The sequence below is a fragment of the Tupaia chinensis genome, unplaced genomic scaffold, assembly GCF_000334495.1.
Source record: "Tupaia chinensis unplaced genomic scaffold, TupChi_1.0 Scaffold144952_1, whole genome shotgun sequence".
NCBI lineage: Eukaryota > Metazoa > Chordata > Mammalia > Scandentia > Tupaiidae > Tupaia > Tupaia belangeri.
The window spans coordinates 105,341-130,909 of record NW_006204812.1 but is presented as its reverse complement, the minus strand read 5'-3'; the positions used below and the strand labels follow the sequence as shown (position 1 = coordinate 130,909).

At 39.7% G+C, this 25,569-nt stretch overlaps 1 protein-coding gene across 1 annotated transcript in view; it reads right to left on the bottom strand.

The window, feature by feature from the left end:
- Positions 1–25,569, bottom strand: part of ITSN2 (intersectin 2) — a gene marked incomplete in the record, with an annotated part of 122,530 nt that overhangs the window by 65,869 nt on the left and 31,092 nt on the right. Inside the window, 13 exon segments of the mRNA XM_014583868.2 lie at positions 695–831; positions 6,872–6,952; positions 7,988–8,127; positions 9,158–9,245; positions 11,273–11,413; positions 15,403–15,552; positions 17,688–17,950; positions 18,832–18,917; positions 20,103–20,240; positions 21,243–21,306; positions 23,141–23,280; positions 25,022–25,118; positions 25,261–25,467. Of these exon segments, the coding sequence (XP_014439354.2) occupies positions 695–831; positions 6,872–6,952; positions 7,988–8,127; positions 9,158–9,245; positions 11,273–11,413; positions 15,403–15,552; positions 17,688–17,950; positions 18,832–18,917; positions 20,103–20,240; positions 21,243–21,306; positions 23,141–23,280; positions 25,022–25,118; positions 25,261–25,467 (1,732 nt within the window).

The following is a 25,569-nucleotide window of genomic DNA, read 5'->3' as shown; positions in this document are numbered from 1 at the left end:
ACATTCAGTTTCCAAGCGAATGGCTTTAGGCCTCATATACCATAATTGTCACGTGTCTCCATGCTATAAATGGAGACAACTCACATATCTCACCATTATAAAGGGAACTGCATCAAAATGGCATTCTGCATTTAGTATCACTCTTAAAATTAATAATTTTTTAAAATAATCTTTCAGGAAAAAATCATAGATTTACCATAGAGAGATGAAACTAATTGCCTTACTATGTGCAAGACATTATACTGGGTTGTCAGAAAAGTCATGATGTATTTTTTTCTATGCAAAAATGAATCATGACTTTTCATACAACCCAATACTTGGCTATTTAACTACCTTATTTAATACTCTCAATTACCTATGAAGTATGCATTAATGTCTCTTTTTCCAGATGCAGAAACTGAGGTCAGAAAGGTGAAAAAAGTGACTTAACCAAGAAGTCACCCAGGTAGTGAGAGGAAGATCAAGAATTCTAATCCAGGTCTGACTGCAGGGTCTCTGTACTTCATTAATAAAACATAAAGTTGACTATTGCAAACTTAGTCCCTAAAATGAGTACTGAATTTAGAAATTCATGATCTGATTAGCATCCTAGAATAATCCTTTTATTCTCTTAAATCCTCATAGCTAAACTAAAGATTAGCAACAAAATTAGAATAGTAGTAACATAGTTTAATAAATTAAATGGCTATATTACCTGGCAGCCTCATCTTCTAGCTTCTTTTTCTGTATTAGTTCTAATCTTTTTTTTTCAATTTCCTTCAATTTGTCATGTTTGATCTTATGAAGTTGTTCGAGGGCTAACTGCTGTGTATTGTAGCTTTCTCTGAGTTCCTAAGGAGAAAATAAAAATAAGTCAATACATGAAGGAGATAAATATTTGTGTCTTATGAATAATGAGGCATTTTCATTAAAAGGATAAAAATCGTAAAGTTAAACTAAATTAAAAAGATTTAAAGGCCTAAAAAAACTAGATCATAAAATAAAGTTTTTCAATATAGCAAGTATTTACACTATGTAGCCAATGAGACGAATACATAACCTTCTACTTTTGTATTGATTCATGTCTATAACACAAAGAATCTTTAACAAGCCATTTTTTGTTTATTTTGGTATGTTACTTCAATAAAAAAGCAATTTATTAAAATATGACGGAATAATTTGCTTGTCATATCATTTGAAGAGAAATTTTATTCAGTCATGTGTTTATTGTATGTAATTTAACCAAGTTACCAGTAACTTTCATCCAATAAGACCTGAACTAAACACAGAAGTAAATTAAAATCATTTAGTTTGAAACTAAAAATGAAAAAGGTGACCTGCCTAAAACCATGACTAGCATAGCCAAGTTAATGAGAATTATTCCAAAGAAGAACTGCTTACTTAGTGTCTAGTGTGCAAAGTGCTATAAAGGACCCAAAGAGGATCCAATTCAAGGCTGACTGATTCCCAATTTTGCCTTCAGAGAAATTATAACCTCGAAGTAGAGGAAAATGCTGTGGCAGAAACTTGCGATCATCGGTTCTGTGGCAGAAACTTGCGATCATCAGTTCAGCATTCTCTCTGCCACGTCTAACAGCACTCCTCCTTCCACCTTCCCTTGCTTCCTTCCTTCTTTTGAGAAAATGACCTCCCTGTCCTGCGCCTCATCATCCTACTAGTTTTCATGGGCCTGTTAAACCCATTCCCACCCAGAGGTGATCTTTTTTTCTTTTTTGACCCGAACTATCACGGCACCTCATCTCCCTGCTCAGAATGAATATAGACATGATCCAAGCTGGGCCAACATCCTTTCCTGGGATTCGGATGTGCTGAAGAGAGGAGAAAGCTCATCAAACTGGGGTAAAGCAAGCCTGAATATGCCTCGTTACCAAGTGAGACCATGAGTGGTAGAATGAGGAACATGCAGGAAACAGAGAAGTGAAGATTAGAGGCGAGGTGGAGCAGGAGGTACAGGGGAAGCAGTGCTTCAGTCTCACTGCTCAGTGTCCTAGAAACTGCCCCTGTCTAATGGCTCTTCTGCTGATGCACTTAGTGGTCCTGGTGTTATTCCAACAGCATTCTTTAGCTTAACTTTATTTTTTTTTTTTTTGAGAGGTTTTCGCTATAGAGCGCGTGCACTCGCCAGACAGACAGAGACAGACAGAGACAGAAAGCGAGAAATCACTCCCCAGGGGGGATGGTCACGCCGCAATCCCTTCTCCTCCATTCTCCTCTCAGGATCTTGGGCACACACACACACACACGCCCGGTGTGAGTTTTTTGTTTTTTTGTGGTTTTTTTTTGAGAGGTTTTCGCTATAGGGCGCGTGCACTCGCCAGACAGACAGAGAGAGACAGAAAGCGAGAAATCACCCCCCAGAGGGGATGGTCACACTGCAATCCCTTCTCCTCCATTCTCCTCTCGGGATCTTGGGCACGCATGCACACGCGCCTGGCGTGAGTTCTAAGCCACCGGGTCCGGGACGCGAACCGCGGTCGACTATGTGGGAGTCCAGCGACATAGCCATTACGCTAACTGCTGGTTCCCGAGCCTAACTATTTTGAACTGGATTTCTTTCACTTGGAGTCTAAAAAGTCCTGAACAAGAGTGTTAAAAAAAAAAAATGCTGGAAAAAACAAGGGGATGAAGAGATCTACAGTAATCGAAAGAAGCTTTGTGGCAAAGGTGAGAACAAGTGGCCAACCCTGGGTGTAGATTTCTCGCTTTCTGTCTCTGTCTCTGTCTGTCTTTCTGGCAAGCACATGCACCCTACAGGAAAAACCTCTCAAAAAAAACAAAAAACCAAAAACCCAAAAAACATTACTTTTGAGATGGGGGTCCAGGGACTTCACCAGACAGAGTCCATGGCATTGAAAGGCTCAGCTTTAAAAACCAGGATTTATAGCCCATGCCTCCCAATAGCTCTAGATCTGCACCTCCAGCTACTACACTCCACATTGGTGAAAAGAGGTTCCAAAGGCAGACCTGAGAGTCTCTGAAAGAAGGATGGGGACCCTGCCTTAATCCTTACATTATGAGTCTGGAAAATGTTTTCTCTAACATCTAGAACACAGCTCATTCAAATTTTCACTTATTATCTAAAGAAGTAGAGTCCTTTCTCCTCAAATTAGTTAACTTTACTGTTACCTGAATTTAAAAAACCTCACCTTGGCACCTGGAGTGCTAATGCTAGTAGGTTACCCTGACCCTCGGGAACACAGGGTAAGACCTCAGCCCCTGGGGAAACCACAACCCTGGTGTTGCCATATTTCAGTTTCCCACTAAAGAAAAGCACTTCCTCGGTCACTATCCAAAGTCAACAGTGGTGACTTTCCAATATTAAGATATTTTGGAGATTCTGCATAATCCACTCTAGTAAGAATGACAAAAATACTTGTACAGTAGAGTTCACAAAGGACTTGTGTATAAAAGCTGTCTTATTTAATCATCCCAAGACTGCAGAGAAGATAGGACAGATACTGTCAGCTTCATTTTATAAATGAAGAAAGCAACATTTCGAGAGTAAATGACAAATAGTTGCCCTTATCCTGTCCTCAAACCCCTCCACTCTTGGAAACTTCCTCTTTGTGACTGGGGGAAACCCCCAACGGCCCCTTATCACTCAGAATGGGAACTCCCTTATCTCCCTGCCTTCTTGGCTGATCTCTCAGGACACGTGTGTCCTCTGGTTTTCTCAGTTTATCATCATACAGACATTTACATAAAAGTCAAGGTAATATTTTCCTTGTCCTTCGAAGCCATTTCCAGACCATTACTTACTCACTCTTACAATCTCCATGCTTTTCTGAGGTTCAGATCATCCAACAATACCACCTTCTCTTTCTATTGTCCCTATTGTCACCTGGTCACTGATCTTCACTCATTCATCCTTATGATTAATTAAGTCTTCGACATCCACAGAGATGACCCAGTCTGAACCTCAACTCCCAGGATGATGTCCCTTTTATATTCCACTTAATCTACTGTGTCTATTTTTATACTGTGAGTCTTGTCATCAACAGAAACACTGATACCACTGATCAAATATCCCATTCTTCAAACATAAGTTCTTACCCTTGGAGTTTTATATGGCCATTTTGATAGGAATCCTCCCACGTGGGACCGCATTGCAGAGCATCGCATTTACTGCTGCACCAGTCTGGTCCCTTTATCATAATTCTTGTGTGAAGATCTGTAACTCTTTTGTCCCTTTCTGTTTGCCCGTGTCTGTTAAAATCCCCAGTCTGTATGAACCTGTGAACCTATTTCACCAGCCGTCTTTGTGCTTACACGTAAGTTGCTGACTCTTGGTGGAGGAAAGCTATACACTTCGATTCCATTTAAATTCATGATCTCCAACAGACATGCAAGATTGCTCAGCACATCTATTTTCTGTTACTAAACTTGCATTTCCTCATCCCACTGAGATGTCTGTTTCTGTCTACTTCTCTCTCCTGAAATTTCCAAATCTCCCATCCATTTTCTTTGCTATCTCATAGCCTTGCACTGTAAAGCCATCAGACCAAAGCACCCTCATCTTTCTATCTCAACATCAATAAAAAGTTTTCTTGTGAAGGTCCAGCTTACTTTCTAATTCTTAAAATTGACAGCTTCCTAGCTTCCACTAACAAATGTAGCTGCACTCACATTCACCTTTCCTCCATATGTTACACTGGAAGTATTCTTTGTACCTAATCCTTTAATCTATGCTCTGGATTCTGTCTTAATCTGCTTCCCTAGGATTCTGCTCTATCAATTACTACCTCCTTATATAAAATTCAATCTCAATCAATTTGAGATTAAATTTAATGTCTCTTTCCTCTCTTTAATGTCTCCTTTAAATCTTTCTTAAACCACATGCTATCTTCTTACTCTCCGCCTATGAGTTGTTCATACTCTCTTAACCCTTCTCAACTCCCATTCACTTCTGACCTACTGCAGGGCCAGCAGGTCGTGTGGTGGTTGAGGTACTGGGCTTCCCACATGGCCGACCATGGTTTGAGTCCTAAACCTGGCAGCTTGCTTTCTGACTTTCCTTATCTCTCTCTGACCAAATTAAAAATAATGATAAATATGGAGACCAGCAGTTGGCATAATGGCTACGTCGATGGACTCCCATGTAGTCAACCGTGGTTTGAGTCCTGGACCTGGTGGCTTAAACTCATGCTGGACGCATGTGCGTGCGTGCCCGAGATCCCAAGAGGAGAATGGAAAAAGGATTGTGGCATGGCCATCCCCCCTGGGGGGTGATTTCTCGCCTTCTGTCTCTCTCTGTCTTTCTGGTGAGTGCACGCACACTATAGCAAAAACCTCTAAAAAATGATAAATAAAATTAAAACATTTCTAACCCACTGCAATCCAGCTCCTGCTTATCACTCAACAAGGTCTTCTAAGGCCTCCTTGTTGACAAAGTCAGTGAATATTTTTCAGTACTATGAACTGATTACTCTGCATCATTTCACAATGATGGCCTCTTGTTTTCTGTGACAACATAGTCAATCTTGTTACTCTGACAGCATAGGTTTCATATCCCCTTTAGTTTCTTAAACTTCTTGTGATTAAAGCATTAAAAAGCAGTAGAAGACTGGTAAGCAAGCAGCAGAAGGAATAAAGTAAAACAGGAGACAAGAATAATCTGCTGGCCTGTGGAGAATCAAATGCTAACTGCTCAGAGTCAGAACATTTGTGTGAGTACAGTCCTTAAATAGTCACTGAACCTTTTACAGATGAAGAAACTGAGGTTTACGTTTCTGTGCAAGCTTTTCTAAGACCAGCCGCCCTGATGACGATAACCATAAAAGCTAAAATATGAAACCTCTGCTGCTACTATCTTTCCAGTTTGCCTCACCTTTGCCTAGGTGCTGAAAGAGCATTATTCATCATGATTCACTGTGGAGTATATATACAACCACCTTATCATCATCCATTCTAGAACCACGTAGAATGGGTAGAAAAAATTGATGGGGTGGCGGGAGCAGCAGATGGTGTAGTGGTTATGTAACTGGACTCCCGCATGATCAACAACTGTAGTTTGAATCCTGGATCCATTGGCTTGAAAAGGCTGGGTGCATGTGTGTGCCTGCCCAAGATTCCAGGAGGAGAATGGAACAGAAGAGATTATGGCATGGCCATCCCCCGAGGGGTAACTTCTCACTTGTCTTCTCACTGTCTCTGTTTCTCTCTTTCTCTATAAGCACACATACCCTATGGCAAAAACCTCTTTAAAAATTTTACTAGACTTATCAAGTGACAAATATAAAGCACCTTTCTTTAAACAAATAGAAATTTATTTAGTATATTAAATAGTCTGTGCTATATATGGCAAGGAGAACTATTTATTTATATACATAAGCTGAACATTTTTATCTGAAATGCAAATATCTCTAAACATAGGCCTGGTAGCTAGACCTAACTAAAGGTGCCCCTGCATTACTGGTGCCTCCGAAACAGCCTGGTGTATACAAGATGAACTTGCCACAGATTTCAGAAGGTGTAAGTTTTATTTTGAAAAATCCATTTTAAGTGATAGAGGTAAATGATTTAATTTCATACTCCCTTAGTTTTCTTTGGAATTGATTAGTAATCATATCATCAGTTAATCTAATCCACAGAGATATTATAAAAGAACTGGTTATTTTGTCTAAGTACCTTTGGGCTCCTCATGAGAAAATTACTGTGGTCACCTTACTGATTTTTGGCATTAGATTCAAACAGGCAATTAGACAGCAGAAGGATATTCAAGCAAGCAGAAAGAAAAAAGGTCTATATTGCATATGTTATTTCAAATAAAAGTACTCAGATAAAGGCAAAGAATAGTCTAGTTAAAAAAAAAAAAAAAGACAGAGAACAGTAAAGTAAATCAAAGAAAAGGAACTAGATATTAGAAAATAACCTTAAGTAAGAGGAAGAGGTTGTTGAGACAGCTTAGCAGAGACAAAAGGCACTGAAGAACAGAGTCATCCAAACTCCCACACTGTAAGATAAGGCAGATAAAAAGCCAATTAAACTATGTACAGATGTTTACAAAACAATAATGTGGGGAGGAAAACCGAGCTGGTTTGTCCAACCATTGATGAATTATTCAGTTTCCTTCAAAATTTTTTTTTCCTACAGACTATATGCTTGGGTAAAATGTAGCATTACCGTTATTGCCTCATCTTCCCTCACCTGAAACCACCATGGCATGGCATCTTATGGTGTTTATAGCTGATGTTAATGTTGTTCTAAATAAGACAGCAAGACAAAAGCCTTATGAAAAGATAGCTTTTGTATTTCTTATAGAAAAGCTATATGACATTTTATGCTCTGAAAACTTTATGCTCATTATCAAAGGAATATGAAGAGTATTCAAAAACTGGGATTATGTGTCATGAGTTTGGTTTTTGCTTTTATTACCTCCTCCGTAGGTACGACTTCAATCTACAATGACTACTGTACAGAATAACAAGGGCATGCTCTGTCTTCTGGACATCTGCCCTCCACTGCAATAAACAGTAAGTAATCAGCTTACTATTTCATGCAAGATTTACAGTGCCAGATTATGCTTTGGGTTTCACTAATTATTGCATTATTTCACAAAGGTTAATAGAATTACATTGTGATGGAGAAACAAAAAGGATTGAGTGTGTTAAAAGAGCCTCTACCATGGGACTACTTTAAATTTTCTGTAATCCCAGTTTCGAATGTTGCCCAGGTCATGTTAGCTAAGATCATTTCTATAATACCTACAAAAGCAATTCTTCAAATGTACAGATGCCAATTAAACAGTATATTGTTGTCAAAAACTGGAAACTGTGGCAAATGACATGTTTAGCTATATGACACATAATTAAATCATATTTACGGAAGACATTGAAAGCAATATTGTAATTCTGGTATAGCTGAAATTACAAAATACATATGGAAAATGTAATGCATGTAATAATAATAGCTTTAGTTATTCATCCCATTACATTAAAATAAGGAAAGAAATAGTTACCTAAAAATGAATATAATGAGGGATAAATACCTTTAGTTGATTATTAAATGAATCCATTTCTGATAGTTTAGATGCAGTTTCTTTTTCAAGAGCATCTAATTGTTCTTTAAGTCTTTGGCATAATTCTTCCTTTTCTAATGATTTTTTATGAAGTAAACTAATCCCTGAATCTAAAACACAAACATCAGACAGTTCATAATTAGTAGAAACTTCTATGTTATTACCAGTATGTCATTTATATCTGTTCAAATTGTTGTCTCTAGAAAAATATAAAGTATGTGCATGCATACTGTAGACCAGCTGAGAGGAAAAAAATAAGCAGACATGCCCCCTTCCAAGATCATGACCTGGAAAGATTCTCAGAGGAAATGGTTGTAAGCATTGGTTCTTTCTGTATTCAAAACGGACAGGACTTGAAGTAAAGCTCCACTTGGGGTAAGATGCTTACTATGGTTTATTCCCCCCAAAGTTCACATGTTAAAATTAGGTTGTGAAGGTATTTGAATAAGACTTACTACCTTCATGATCCAAAAGGTAGAGCCTTTGGGGGTGATTACCAGTTTTACACTCCACATGTAAGTATTTATCTTTCTGTGCCTAACTTATTCCACTGAATAAAACATTCTCCAGGTTCATCCGTGGTATCCCTATGTTTGTCTGCATGCCAGTACCATACTATTTTGATTACTATAGCTTTGTAACGTTTGAAATCAGGAAGTATGATGTCTCCAACTTTTTCTTTCTTAAGATTGCTTTGACTATTTGGAGTCTTTTGTGAATCCAAACACATCTTAGACATTTTTATTTCTGTGAAAAATGCCATTGGCATTCTGATAGGGATGGCATTGAATCTCCGTATTGCTTTGGGAATACAGACATTTTAACAATAATAATTGTTCAGACCCTTAAACATGGCATAACCTTCCATTTATTTGTCTCTTTTCCTATTTCTTTTAATATTTTATAGGTTCCAGAATGAGCTCTGACAAATAAAAATATCAAGAAGGCATCTCATGATGACTACTTATTCTAAGTACTTTTTGTCACTAAAAATCCTCTATAATCTATGATATTTTCCCATTCTTTTGAAACTTCTAAAGTAAAAATGTGTTATTTATAACAGAATAATGCTATTTTAAATAACAATATGGTTGATACAGTTATTCAGAAAATAAGACAAAACAAAACATAGAGACTTACCAGGTGTGCTACTGAACTGCATGTTTTTAATTCTCTCATTTAATAATTGCTTCTCAGGTACCAGATAAATAAGCTTATTTTGATATTCCTTAAAAAAGAAAATGTAGTGCCTGATTAAAACTCTGTAATACCATCTATGAATTTTTTGAAATATTTAAAACATGATATAAGCACTTCTGAAACTTAGTATAAATTTTACATGTAGTTGTAATTGCTTACAACTTATGAATAAACTAGAATGGAATTATGCATGATATAAAAAAAATCAAAGATTTAAACATAAATCCATTTATGAATGACTGGCTGAAATTAAAGACAGTGAAGAAAGCCTTTGTAATTGGGGTATGTCTAGAAGCCTCTAATTTTCGACATGCTGATGAATGACAGTGGCAATGGCCAAGAGCTACCTTTGGTACATGACACAATGGAATGAATATGAGTATATCAAACAGGGACTAAGCACTCAGGCACAACTAGAGAAGTACACTGTCTGTATTTGCTGTGACAAAGTGAAAAGACTGGTCTATTATCAGCCCACGTAGTGAGAGAAAATGGACAAGAAGACTCTAGAGATGCAGATTCCCTACAGATTCCCTATTCTACAAATGGTTAATCACTGAACTGCACTTCCTGCATAAATAAGCAGCAGAATTACCAGGTCCTTGGGAGGATATATTCAACATTCTCACCACGGTTATAAGAACAATAACTATGTGAAAATTTCCTAAACTCAGGGGGTCAGAGCATGGCATAGTGTTAAAGCTCTGTGAGGCTGAACTACATGGGAAGGTTCCAGGTTTGCATCCAGTGACCTCCCTGAACCAGCATGTGTGTGCCCATGATCCAGGGCTGACTGAAACTGGGGGTGGACTGTGGCCCTGAGACGCTGTTGGAGGTCCTATCTCTGTCTCTCTCTTCCTGTTTCTCTTGCTTATGGAAGAAACAAATAAACTTAAAAACTCCAGGGGGCCAGCCAGAGGTATAGTAGTTAAGGAAGCTGGGTTCCAAATGGCTGACTACACAGTTCGAGTTCCAAATCCAGCAGCTTGGAAAACACACTGGACACGTGTGTGCACCCAAAATTCCAAAAAGAGAAATGGAGAAAAAAGGACTATATTGTGACTATCACCCATAAACGGTGCTTTCTCACTTTCCCTTTCTCTCCCTTCCTGTTTCTCTTTGGCAAGTGGATGCTTCCTCTGATACAAATAAATAAATAAATAAATAAATAAATAAATAAATAAATAAATCCATCCATCCATCCTAGGGTCAGCCACTTCGTTAAAGGAGCTGGGATCTCATAAGGCTGTCAATGAGGTTCTAATCCTGGTGCCGGTAGCTTGAAAATACACTGAGTGTGTGTGCAAGAATGCCCAACTCCTGATGGGAAGGAGAAATAGAGAGGGGATTATAGCAAGACCACACTCCACTCAGGAATCTCCCTCTCCTTTACTCTCCCTCTTCCTTACACGCTCTCTTTTTCTATCTTACATATACACACTCTTCTCTGACAAATAAAAATTCCAAAATTTCAGAGCAATAAACTTATTTTAATGTATGCTATGGTTTGAATGTCTCCCCCCAGTCCAATACCATTAAGAGACAGGGCTTTAAGAGGTGATTAAATCACAAGAGTTTCATGAATGGGATTAATGCTCTCACGAAAGAGGCTGGAGGGAGCTCTTTTGACCCCTCCACAATGCAAGGACAAGAAGGCACCATCTTTGAAGCAGAAGATGGATCTTTTCCAGATGCTGTTTCTGTTAATACCTTGACCTGGAACTTCCCAGCCTCCAGAACTAAGCAATAAATTTCCATTTTTTTTATATTTTACCTAGTCCAAGGTATTTTATTACAGCAGCAAGAACAGATTAAGACTAATATATAAACATTTCTTTATGAAAGACTTAAAACTCAAAATGGTAAGTGTCCACTTATATATAAATATTAAGTTTAAGTCTATGGACTTCTGGTATGACATACAAAACTGGGTGTATTTATATAACATGTCTATCAAAGACTCAAAGGGGTTCATAATCCCAAAAGTAAAACTACTCTATCAGGAAGCACTGTTAGTTGATGTACACATTTAAGGACAATTTAGCAGCAATTTACCTTAAGTTCTTGTTGAAGTTGCTTGATTTCCATAATTTCCAAGTCACACTGCTTATCCAGAACTTCCAGCTCAGTCTTTTGTGTTTGTTTTCTGAGGCGGACATCTTGAAGTCTACCTGCGATCTGCTGATGTTTGCCATTCTACAGAAGATCATATAAATACATGGTAACATCAACTGCTAATAGGAAATGTCCCTACTTGAAACTAATACTTAAATGTTTAAATGTTATTTATCATTCATACTCAGTCTAAAATAACATAAATAAGGTTTTATTTATAAATGATGTCTAAAACCAAGCGGAATATGTTTTAGAGCTGTTCCTATTAACAGGAAACACTAATTCTCAGAGCATGAGAGCCCATATATTAAGATGAGAAAGTATAAACACATCATTTTTTCTGAATTAGCATTGAAATATTAATTTACAATCTTACTATCAGAAACAAACTTAAAGAACAATGAGAAATAAATGTCTGCATGTGAATTGTGCATTACCCTCTCTATTTCTACCCTCAATGTTACCATCTAAGTATCTCTAATTGAACACTGTCTGGAAGACGACGACAACAATTCTCTTCTCCCATATTCCTTTCCTTAAGCAAGGAGTACAATTTCATCCTTTCTTTTTAGAATTTTAAAAGATTCTAAATGGGATCTAAGAAGAATGGTTAAGGTAGAGAGTTAGAGGTTGAACTGTGTTCCCTTCATCTCCGGAATTTATATGTTAAGTTTTATACCTCAGGGTCTGACCAGATTTAGAGATAGAACCTTTAAAGAGTTAATTACAATTAAATGGATAGGCCCTCATCCAATCTGACTAGTGTCAAAATCTGGATACGAAGAAAGACACCAGAGGTGCACAGTCCGAGGGCTCAGTGGTGAGGTGGTCGAGCCAAGGAGAGTGGTTTCACGGGAAACCAAACCTGACAGCACCTTGAGCCTCACCTTCTAGCCTCCAAGTCTGGTTTGGGGCCAGCAGGTAGCATAGTGGTTAGCACTGGATTCCCAAATGGCTGACTGTGGTCTGAGTTCCAGAACTGGCAGCTTGAAACTCATGCTGGGCGTGTGTGCGTGCATGCCCAAAGTCTCAAGAAGAGATTGTGGTGTGACCATCCCCCCAGAGGGTGATTTCTCACTTTCTCTCTCTCTGGCAATGGCATGTGTCCCATAGCAAAAATCTCTCTAAAACATGAAAAAAAATTAATGTTTTTTTTTTTTAAACTGCCCATTCTGTCATATTTTGTTATGACAGTCCTAGCAAATTAATACACTAAGGTAAGGAGAAATAAAATCCCTAGCTAAAAATCACAATTATAAAAAAGCATCCTGGGGAATACATTTCACATATGAAAAATACACACTGCTTCCATCCTAGTGCTCACATTATCTTTTTTTTTTTTTAAGAATTATTTATTATTACTTTAATTTGCTATAGGGCATGTGTGCTCATCTGAGAGAGACAGGGTAAGTGAGAAAGCAAGTTGCCAGGTCTGGGATTTGAACCTCAGTCAGCCATGTAGGAGTCCAACACCTCAACTACCACGTCACTCACTGGCCCCAAGCTCACATTACTTTTAATGTGCATAAGTATAAACTCTGGACGTTTTGAGACTCTGTATATTATCCTGTTATTGGGCTTGGTGTGTTGTTCCAATTCTTGAGGGAAACACAATCAATCCTAAGGCCTGCTCTCATTATCTTTTAAAGAAAAAATACTGTATATAGTTAACACAATGGTTCGGACAGATATCCAAGCAGCAAAAAAAAAAGTTATAAGTTTTTAGGCCTGTTTTGTAGTATTCTGGCATGATTAATGGTGTGGTATGTATTCCTACCCACTTGAAGTAAAGAAAAAAAGAGTAACTTCCTGCAAAAGATGTGATAATTTATTTGAAAAATTTTTAATGTAAATTGAGTCATCAACCAAATAAAATGTTAAGACTATAATTAAACAAGATCTAAATTTGGCTCTACTGCATGGTTAGATACATACTTTGACAAATCCCACTATACTAATAGGTCAGGCTCCTAGGACTCTAGGATTGTAGGAGAATTAATACCAGACCTTTTATACCTTCTCACCTTTTGTTTCATACCAAGTCTTCCCCCCTTCCCCAATTGCCAGAGGGTGTATATGATCACCAGGGAAAGAAACAGGGACAGAGGGGAAGAACGCACTCCCAAGTGGAGTATGATCATGCAGCAATCTCTTCTCCATTTCTTCACCCTGTTGAGATTTGAGGTGCACATGCCCATGTGCCCATCATGTTTTTCAAGCCACCAGGGTTGGGACTGGAACCGTGGACAGTCACTTGGGGTCTGGCTCCCTTAACCACGAGCGTACAGGGCCAGCCCTCAAAAAAAATTGTTTTTTAATAATTTTTATTTTATTTATTATTATTATTTTATTTGACCAGAGAGATGAGAGAGAGAGAGCCTAGCAAGCCACTAGGTCCAGGTCTTGAATCATGGTCAGCCACGTGGGAGTCCAGCACCTCAATCACCAAGCCACCTGCCAACCCTTAAAGCCCTCAAAATCTTTTAAAGACTTAACTCTCTGACATCTGATGAAAGAAATTCTAAGAGATCATTTAGGTCATCAGTTTTAAATTATTTTTCTTTTTACCAATAGAATCCTTTACCTCAAGCAAATCTTAGATATCAATAAAATCTCGACAAAAATAAAGCACATATATGTGGAGCTTCTCTGCTGTGAAGTGTGGGAAGAACTGGGGGGAGGGAGCCCGCAGGTGGCATGATGGTTAAGGAGCTGGACACCCACATGGCCAACCACAGTTTGAGTCTCAGACTTGATGGCTTGCGTTCTTACTTTCTCTCTCTGGTCAAATTAAGAGTAAATAAAATTGGGACCAGCAGTTAGCATAATGGCTATGTCGCTGGACTCCCATGTAGTTGACCATGGTTCGCAACCTGGACCCGGTGGCTTAAAACTCACGCCGGGACACATGTGTTGTGCGTGCCCAAGATCCCGAGAGGAGAATGGAGGAGAAGGGATTGCAGTGTGGCCATCCCTCCTGGGGGGGGGTGATTTCTCGCTTTCTGTCTCTGTCTAGCGAGTGCACGCGCCCTATAGCAAAAACCTCTTCAAAAAAAAAAAAAAAAAAGTAAATAAAATTAAATAAATAATTCTAAAAAAAATTAAAAACAGAGAGTTGGAGAGAGAAGACCACCATTCACTATTCTGCTGCCTAGGTTTCCTCTCTCCTGCTTCTGGTGAGTGTTCTGCAGATCATCCTCCAGCAGTCAATCTGAAAACTGAAAATTAAGCCAGTCCTATAGCGCACTAATTAAGTACAACGGATCAGAAGTCAGATTCCACATGGCCAACCAGGGTTCAAATTCCAACCCTGGCAGCTAGAGGAACACACTGGGCACATGTGAGTGAGCGTTCGAAATCCTGACTAGATGGAGAAATGGAGGAAAAGGGACTGTGGTGTGAACACACCCCCATGATGGATTCTTTTTTCTCTCCCCCCCCCACTCCCCTCTTTCTGGTGAACATGCACTTTTGCCAATTCAAAAAAAAGATGGAGAAAGAGAAAGCTGAAAATGACTGAGCTAGCACAACCCTTTACATTATACATGGGCAAAGTAATGCACGGAGACAGAATATCTTGTCCAAGAATACGTTTCATCTGAACTGAGGGTGTGACATAATTCTCAGCTTTTTGAGACTCTATCCTTCCTTTTTTAAAATGTGTTCTAACATGCATGTGATCCTCAGAGCGAGACAAAGAGGAAGAGAGAGAGGGGAAGTGAGCAGTTACCCTCCAGGGGTATGGCGCACCACAATCCTTTCTTCTGCATTATCCTTCTGCGATTCTGGGTACACACATACACACGCACAGGGTCAGCATGTTTTCCGAGTTGCTGGGTCTAAGGACTTGAACTGCACAGCCGGTCATGTGCTATCCCGCCATCTTAGTTACTGAGCCACTGATGGTCCAGTACTCTACCCTTTCTTTAGTAAACTACATTGAAGCACGTATGAGATTATGAATATTAAATTATATTAAAACAGTTTATTCATGAGATTTTTAAAACTAAATTTTTCATTGGGTAACTCTAGTATCATTCAGATAAATTCCACTTCAATTTTAGCCATACCAATACTTCCAACTCAAGGTGAAGACTCTTCTTTTTAGAGTTTAACCTGACGATTTCTTCTTGTTCTCTGTTCTTTTGATTGAGAAGCTCCTGTCGACGAATTCTCTCCCATTCTAAACGACGTTGTCGTTCAAGTTCCTGTTTTGCTGCCTGAAAATAATGAATTAAAGTTCATTTTAAAATTAATTTTGCCTCAGGGAACCAGCAGTTAGCGTAATGGCTATGTCGCTGGACTCCCACATAGTCGACCGCGGTTCGTGTCCTGGACCCGGTGGCTTAAAACTCACGCCGGGCGCGTGTGCGTGCTGCCCAAGATCCCAAGAGGAGAATGGAGGAGAAGGGATTACGGCGTGACCATCCCCTCTGGGGGGTGATTTCTCGCTTTCTGTCTCTATGTCTCTCTCTGTCTGGCGAGCGCAAGCGCCCTATAGCAAAAACCTCTCAAAAAAAAAAATTAATTTTGCCTCATTTAAAAACTGATGAGAGCTCAGCCATGGTGGGACAGTCTGCTAAGATGTTGCTGCTCAGAGGCAAGTCCTGAGTTCCATTCCTGGCCTATCTCCAGGCACTGCGAGGTGCCACTGTGGTCCTAGCTAGCTGAAAGCTGGGGCAGGAGACTCCCAATATGGCAAGACTCAGTCAAAAAAAATCAATCGATCCTTCTCAAATAAATAAATAAAATTTTAAAAATCAATGGGATGAAAAGATACAGATGAGGAAACATTTACAACTTAATGGGCTATAGTGCCTAAGGACAGGTAGGCAAACTTTATCAATGGGGCTAACAAACTACAGACTTCAACAAAAGTGAGTTCATCTGTCAGATTTTAGTTGCTTCACAGAATCCTCTTTTGTTAACAGTCCTTTTCTTGCTTTTTTTTTTTTTTTTTGGAGAGGTTTTCGCTATAGGGTGCATGTGCTCGCCAGACAGAGAGAGAGAGAGAGACAGAAAGCGAGAAATCACCCTCCGGGGAGATGGTCACGCCGCAATCCCTTCTCCTCCATTCTCCTCTCGGGATCTTGGGTACGCACGCACACGTGCCCGGCGTGAGTTTTAAGCCACCGGGTCCGGGACGTGAACCGCAGTCGACTACGTGGGAGTCCAGCGACATAGCCATTACGCTAACTGCTGGTTCCCAGCAGTCCTTTTCTCTTAATAAGCAAATGGATGATGTCATAAATATAAATATTAAGATAAATAATTATATCTCTATTCTGGACCAGGGAAAAATATTCTATTTACATTATTTGATTGTTACTGTAACCTACAGTACTCCATCTCTGGCCCTTTTAAACACAGCCAGTTGGGGCCAGTGGTGTAGTGGTGAAGAGCACTGGCCTCCCACATGGCAGACCATGGTTTGAGTCCTGGACCCAGAGGCTTGCTTTCTCGCTTTCTCGCTTTCTCACCTTCTCTCTCTCTCTCTCTATTTGGACAAATTAAAATAAATTAAATAAAGGGACCAGGAGTTGGCGTAACGGCTATGTTGCTAGATTCCCATGTTGTAGACTGCAGTTTGGGTCCCAGACCCAGTGGCTTAAACTCACGCCTGGTGCGTGTGCACGCGTGCCCAAGATCTTGAGAGGAGAACGGCTTGCGGCGTGGCCATCCCCCCTGGGGGGTGATTTCTCGCTTTCTGTCTCTGTCTCTCTTTGTCTTTCTGGCAAGCACATGTGCCCTATACCAAAAACCTCTCCAAAAATAAATATATTTAAAAAATAAATAGATTAATTAAGTTAAATAAAATAATTCTTAAAAAAAAAAGAAAGAAAAGAAAAGAAAACACACAACCAGTCTACTTAGAGACCTCACATAATACTATCTTAAGCACTTTCACAAGATCATCAATTGGTTCCTCCGGGATCTTCAATTCCCCACTCCCATCTTTCTATCTCCAATTCCTTGGACTCTCAATCTGGATCCTGAGCTTGCTTTTGGTTAATGACATATTCACGTTGACTCCTGGTAGCTAACTAATCTCAGCTCCTTAATCAACTTAGCTTTGCCCTCAGTCCTTTAACTGAGATATCACCTGCAGAAAGGCTTTCTACTCCACTCACCAGCCCAGAAAACCCCATACATGCAAGGACCCACTTTCTTTCCATGAGAGAAGGAAGATTCAAATTTGTATAGGATAACTGAAAAGAAAATGATGCAGGAGAAAAGGCACGACAAAAATCCCAAAATAAGCAGGTTTTTTTTTTTTTTTTTTAAATCAAATTAAATGTATTCACTTACTAAATATAATTACTTTCTTGGGGGAATAAAATAACTTAAAAATAACCTCTCGTCTTTCTATCTCTTTTCTCCTTTCTTCCTCCCGTTGTCTCTCCAATTCCCTCTGTTTCTCCAAGCGTTTTTCTAATTCGAGTTGTTTCTTCCATTCTTGTTCTTGTAATTCTCTCTGTTTCCGTTCCCACTCTTCCTTTTCTTTCTGGGCTTTACGTTCTGCCTCCCTCTGCTGCTGCTCCATCAAGGCTTGGCGTCGCTTCTCCAGTTCCATGTTCCCTCGCTCGTAGTTGGCTTTCCGCTTGTCCTCAAAAGTCACTGGGTATAAAGCAAGCGCTCTTACACAGATGCCTCCAGACCTGGAACCTCGCGCCCACACGCTTACGCCTGTGATCACTAGAGTGCTACTACTCTGCCGCTACTTCTCAGGATCATCTTAGCTCAAATGTAAGTACTTACTTTCTTCTAAGATTTTTGGAAAAATACATTTCTAAGTTTGAATCTACTCAAGAAAGAAATAACTCTATTATTCTTGCCAATAGACATACTTTTTAAATGTTTTCCTCAGTTTTGTCTTTATTTGATATATGCCATTCATTAAAAATAAATTTTAAGGGTCACCAGGTGGTGTGGTGAAGGGACTAGATTTCCACATGGTCTGCCATGGTTTAAGTCTCAGATCTGGTGGCTTAAAAATCACACTGGGCATGTATGCACATGTGGTCAAAATCCCAAGAAGAGAATGGAAGAGGAGGGATTGCAGCATGGCCATCTCCCCAGGGTAGTGATTTCTCACTTTCCCTCACTCTGTCTCTCCAGCAAGTACACAGACCCTATTGCAAAAAAGAAAAAAACGGGCTACCGATGTACTTTTTTTAACCAATATTTAACCTTTATTTTTGGAGCTAAAAAGTCCATCACAAAGCCTACCCTAAGGACTCTGCCTAAATGCAAAGAGCACTTTAACTCAGATGACTACATTCTTGCCAAACACACACTAACCACTGCCTTAACAGTCTTCTCATTCTCACCACCTTAATTCTATCAATATGAAAACCCATTCCATCCATCAAATATTTTTCTCATATAATATGTAAAATGAGGATGTAAAAACTCTAAATACTTATTTATACTTCAACGTAATAAAATGTAAAAGAACTTACTATAAATAGGTATACAGCTTAGATACTCAACACTACCTGGTAATTTCTTCTGAGGTTCCTCTTCTTGGATTTTCTGGTATGAAGGTAAAGTTCCATTAATGGAATCAATTTGCTTTCCTCCTCTAAGGAAAGATAACAAATTTAGCATCAGGCAAGCTGGGAATTTTCAGATAAGAGTATACAGACTATGAATGATTAAAACAATTTCATATTCAAACTGTAGTGGGCCAGCCATGTGCTGTGATGGTTAAGCCAGGTAGATCCCACATGGTTGACTGAGTGGTTCAAGTCCTGGCACATGTGTATAAGTGCCCAAAGTGTCCTGGCCAGCTCACATGCTATAGAAAAAGCATAACAAAACAAAACAAATGCCAAATGTAGTATGGAAGATATTTAAGGGGCTAGCTGGTGGCATGGTGATGAAAGCAGCGGGATCCCACATGTTGGGCTGCATGGTTCGAGTCCTGGACCCAGTGGCTTGAAAAATATACTGAGTACATGTGCATGTGTGCACCAAATCCCAAGAGGAGAATGGAGAAGGGACTGCAGCATGGCCATCCCTCCTGTATGATTATTTCTCACTTGCCTTATTTCTCTGTCTCTCTATCTCTCTCTCCCTGGTGAGTACACATGCCTTATAAAAAATACCAAATACTAATAATAGTGACGATTTTTAGGGGCCAGCAGATGGCATAGTGGTTACATCGGGGGACTCCCACATGGCTGATCACAGTTCGAGTACTGAACTTGGTGGCCAGAAAATCACATTCAGTGCAAGTGCGTGCACACCCAAGATCCTGGGAGGAAAATGGAGGAGAAGGGACTGCAGTGTGCCCATCCCCCTCAAGCACACATTCCCTAAGGCAAAAACCTCTTTCTTTCTTTTTTTTTTTTTTTAAAGAGACTTTAAAAACAGTATGGTATACTGTTACTATGTATAGGAGTAGAAGAATATTCAGGCCAGAGATCTGGATTCAAATCACAGTTCATCTAATTGCTATTCTTGCAAGCTTTTCCTAATCCCTTTAGCCATCAATTTGCTTATGCACACCGTGGTGAACACACACTTCTAATACGTGCTCCTTCCCTATGTAGCTCATTCAATGACAGAATCAACGGCGCTGTAAATACTGGGCTGCTGGAAAAGTCATGGAGTAATTTTTCCATGTTTCCCCATGTAAAACTGCATCAAGACTTTTCCAACAGCCCAGTATTTAACTCCCCTCTAAACAAGAAGACAGGTCTCAGTGAATCTCTGAGATCTGCCAAGTGATGGAAGCCACAGGTTTTCACCTTGAGGACCTCACCTGAAAGACGGAGGGACGAGCTCCGGAGGTAAAGTCAGTGGTAGCGGCTGTCCAGCTTTGGCCATGTCAGTGAGATGCATTGCCAGGATAAACTCTTCAGCTTTCAGTTGTCCGTCACCATCGATGTCAGCCAGAGTCCTGAAGAAAACGGGAAAATGTACAACTTATGAAGGAAGTCTATTTGGAGCAAAATATTGTCTGAAGAATTCTACATTTCATTCTTAAAAGAAGAATAACAAGGGGCCAGCAGATGGCATTGTGTTTGCAGCTCTGGACTCCCACATGGCAAACTGCAGTTCAAGTCCTGGACCTGGTAGCTTGAAACTCATATCAGGCGTGTATGCTTGAGTTTCAGAGAGGAGAAGGGACTGCAGTTGGCCAGCCCCTTTAGGAGCTGATTTCTCACTTTCCTCCCCCCCCCCCCAAAAAAAAAGGTTAATATATTTTAGTGAAATGTAAGTACGTACAGAAAAGTGAGTTGATTTTTACCTTTAATTTTCATAACCCAAAAATGAGGGGAAAAACTTTGAAAAAGAAAAGGAAATATCCCCTCTGAGAAGGCAATTTACCTTATTTCATGGTTAATTTACCCATCAAGTCATATTTTCCTATATATTACAAACAAGACATTCTCTGACTCTCCACGGTAGGCATTCTTTCTTTCTTTTTTTTTTCCACTATAGGGCGCATGCGCTCGCCAGACAGAGAGAGACAGAGAGACAGAAAGCGAGAAATCACCCCCCAGAGAGGATGGCCACACCGCAATCCCTTCTCCTCCATACTCCTCTCGGGATCTTGGGCACGCATGCACACGCGCCCGGTGTGGGTTTTAAGCCACCAGGTCTGGGACGTGAACCGCGGTCGACTTCGTGGGGGTCCAGCGACATAGCCATTACGCTAACTGCTGGTTCCCATCCATGGTAGGCATTATATAAAAACAAGCAGTAGTCATACTTGTAAAATCACTAAATGATAAATTCTCAAGACCTTTGTTCTGTACACATTTACGTTCAAGGTTGACATTAACTTTCAAGTGGCTGCTTTTATATAGTACCTCTGAGTCACAAATTCTATGGAAATAATGTCTTTCAGGTAGCAGAAGATGTAAAGTTAAACATCATCGTTAATGGGCAAACTCACCAGATAGTAGCCAGCTGAGTTTGAGAAAGATTTGACTGAAGAAGGGCATTTCTTGCTTGAAAACCTGATTGAGCAGGAAAACCATAAAGAAAAAATTCTTTAGCCTTCATCAAATCATGCAAACCTAAATAGCTATGCCTATAAAATAACATCGCTGCTACCCTGGGAAGTTTTACCATCAAAACATCTTCTACCACGTGCCAGGTACAGAGCATCAAGTAGTCATCAAACACAGACCATGCCCCAAGGAGTTCAAAATCCAGAATGAATGGCATCAAGTGCTCCTGCGCTTGTTACCCCAGATAATAGTATGCACAAATGGCTGACACGGCGGGACAGGCCACCAGGCAGAGAGCACTCTCGGCCTTCCTGTACTCACGAAGAACTTGGGATTCCTACTGCATCCATTACTCAGCAAATATTTATTAAGCGAGACCAGCAGCTGGTGTAATGGCTATGTCGCTGGACTCCCATGTAGTCGACCGTGTTTTGAGTCCCAGACCTGGTGGCTTAAACTCACGCTGGACATGTGTGCGTGCGTGTGTGTCCAAGATCCGGAGAGGAGAATGGAGGAGAAGGGATTGTGGCGTGGCCATCCCCCTGGCGGGGTGATTTCTCGCTTTCTTTCTTTCTCTCTCTGTCTTTCTGGTGAGTGCACGTGCCCTGTATCAAAAACCTCTTGGGAAAAAAAAACATTGTATATGGTATAAGGTATAATAGTGAAATAGTCACCCATGAACCAACTCTTAAGAACGAGGCATTACTAAATGCCTTGAAGCTATCTGTGACTTTATCTCTATGCCTCCTCTATGACAGGTAACCATTATCCCGAATTATCCTGAGTTTTGTGTGCATAATTCCCCTGCTTTAAAATAAAAAAGGCTTTAATCATACTGGTATAGATCTTTAGAGAAAATACTGTATAGTTTTGCTTGTGCAATCATTTCCCAAAGCCTCCATGTTCCCTTGCCCACCCACACCCCCAGAGGCTTTATCCTCCTATGTCATGGACTACGTTCATGCTCTAAACATGCCATGTACCTTTTGCTCTCGGGATTTCTTCTCTGTCACTTTGAAATGCTCTCACTTTCAATTCTATCTTTCCAAATATTCTTTCCTTCTGACAGAGGAAATGATAAACACTCCCTTCCTGTGTAATATTTATGAGCTCTGCAGGATTAGTATCTCCCTGTCTGTGCTCCTTACTACTTTAAAGCTCTATTATTTCGGGGGGGTTGAGGTTGTGGGGGGGAAGCTCTATTATTTTTAAACATTTATTTTACTCTGTCCTAAACTGTAACAATTCCTTGCTAAATGAAGGAGTGGGAAAGTTAGATGGCGGAAACTCCACCTGCCTATCACCCTCTGTATCTCCTTCACTCAGTGAGTAAAGTTTAGATAATGTTCTAGCCTAGATTCAAATATTCTATAGGGATCTAAAGTCAAGTCTGACAGCCACAATTAGGTTAGAGCCTTCAAGGGTGAGTGATGCTCTCCTGAGGTTTTAGTAAGGGCAAGCAATAATCTCAAGCTGCAAGAGAATTCCCAGCAAAGTGTGCCAAGGCTAAGTCCCACACACACGCTCTCATAAATTACAGTTCTCCATTCACTGCAAAGCTTAAAGGATAAGGTCTGATCTTCCCAAGGGACAGGTCTTTTTCCAAAAAGTTGGTTGCACATCTGTGAGCGCAATTTGACCATCAGAACTTTAAAGAAAACAAGTCAAACCATCTTTGAATCCTTACACAACTTACATTATTTGTATTTATCACATGCCTGCTAATTTGGGGACATTAAAACTTTAGATAAGCTACCAAGTACAAATTCAAATAAAAGTTCTTTGATGGGAGTCCACTTGAAAGACTTTCTTTCACACGTAAGCACTGTAAGCTGCTTACCTGAGAGGTAACCACTCATGCTTTTGTCAAGACTGTTAAATTTTTGCCGATACTTTAATCTTGAAGGCTGTGGAACTGCCCACTCCGAGGTCCCAGTCTTAGGGGAGTTCCCTGAGAGTGAAGCAGTCGAGGAAGTTGAGCTATAATAAAATTTATTTAAAATTGTTATGTTACTAAATTAATTAATTAATTTAAATTAATTAAATTTTATGAGACAGACATTAAAAGTCATAAGTTACGTAGTACAAGGATAGTTGTTTTGAATGCGGTATCTGTAAAAAACTTAAATTATCTATACTTATTAAAGCAAGTACGATACACCGAACTCCATGGGACGACCAAACATCAAGAGCATACTGTGTACCCAGTCCTTTCACTGTGCAAGGGTCTTTATGAATATCATTTCTAATCTTCCCAACAAACTTAGAAGATACCACTTTCCCCATATTTCAGCTGGGTAAACTATGAATCACTAATGTTTTAAAAAAAAAAGAAGAAACAAGGTCGCAACATGAGGTAAGTGTTAAGCTGGGATAAAAATGTTCTAGGTCGAAGTTACCACTTTGTTTTGAAGGTACAACAGTAATGGGCCAGTAGGTGGCGTAGTGGTTATGGTGGGGACTCCTACATGGCCAACTGCAATTCAAGTCTTGGACCTAGGCACTTGAAAATCATGCCAGGTAAGTGTGCATGCACACCCAAAATCCCAGCAGGAGAACAGAGAAGGCATGCACCTTATGGCAAACATTAAAAGAGAAAAAAAAAAGAAAAAGAAGAGTGTAGTAGTGATTTTTATATGAGTGGTGATGAATGCATTTTGATGCTTTTGTGGTTTCTAAAATTTAAAAGATATTCAATAAACAGAATTTGTTCAACAAAGAAATTACCAAAGTACAATGATTTTAAGACATTTTGGGAAACACATACTTTTTTTTTTAGAGAGAGATTTTTGCTATAGGGTACATGCACTCACCAGAGAGATAGAGAAAGACAGAAAGCAAGAAATCATCCCTTGGGGGGATGGCTAAGCTGTAATCCCTTCTCCTCCATTCTCCTCACAGGATTTTGGGCACGCATTCACACACCCCCGGTGTAAGGTTTGTTTGTTTTTAATTATTTATTTATTTAATTCTATTTGTTGTTACTATTATTTTTTAAATTTTATTCACTCACCAGAGAGATAGAGAAAGACAGAAAGCAAGAAATCATCCCTTGGGGGGATGGCTAAGCTGTAATCCCTTCTCCTCCATTCTCCTCACAGGATTTTGGGCACGCATTCACACACCCCCGGTGTAAGGTTTGTTTGTTTTTAATTATTTATTTATTTAATTCTATTTGTTGTTACTATTATTTTTTAAATTTTATTACACAAAGAGAGAGAGAGAGAAAGTGAAAGTGAGAAAGCAAGCCACCAGGTCCAGGACTTGAACCAGAGTTGGCCATATGGGAATCCAGCGCCCTTAACCACTATGCCACCTGCCTGTCCCCTGGTGTGAGTTTTAAGCTACTGGATCCAGAACTCAATCAGTGCTCAAATATGTGGGAGTCCAGTGATGTAACCATTACACCACCTGCTGATTCCGGAAATACATCCTTTTTTAAGAGGAAAAGTACGTACATAGTTTTGAGAAAAGGAAAAAAAAAAAGACTAATTACAACACAACAGCTTTTTAGTTATAACTTTTTTTCAAAAGTAAAATAACACATCTTTAAAAACTCTATAAATTAAAAAAATATACGTGACTTATAAGAGGTACCTTTACCTTCCGTACTACGTTGCCATTGAAAAGTAGGACCTGGATAAATGCAGAGCTTTAAAAAACGCCATTTGTTAAATAAAGACTCCTTATTGGAAGCATAGAAAGTGTTAAATACTCATACCTACTAGATCCTAAGTCAATCAGAGACTGGGCCTTCTGTATACTAGCACCACCAAATCCTCCCATCATCAGACTGTAAGATGATGTATGAGGCAAGGCTAAGAAAAGAAAAGAAAAAAAAAGGGGGAGAGGTTCACATTAAGGATCACCACAAAGGATGAAGGAAATTTTATCTGTTTGGACACAAATATAACCGTCTGTTTCTTCACATGAAAACTGACTCAGACACCGAGAACTTACTTGATGAAGAATAAGGAATGGACAAAGGCTGAATGAGACTGGCGGTTCCGTTGGGTAATGACGATGTGCTCACAGAAGGCACCAAGGGAGCAGGCATCATTAAGGGAGGAAGGCTGGTCCCTGAAGTCGCAGAGGACAAGGGTGTCGCTCCAGGTGCCACGGCGGGCAACGACTGAGGAATGGACAGGTTGGGCATGCTCCCCATTCCTAAAGACAACACAGGACACATTACAAAACGCATGCAGAAAAACACGTTACAGTGCAATGAAAGCCGATCCTATGTTTGTAGAAATACCATGGGCAAACTGT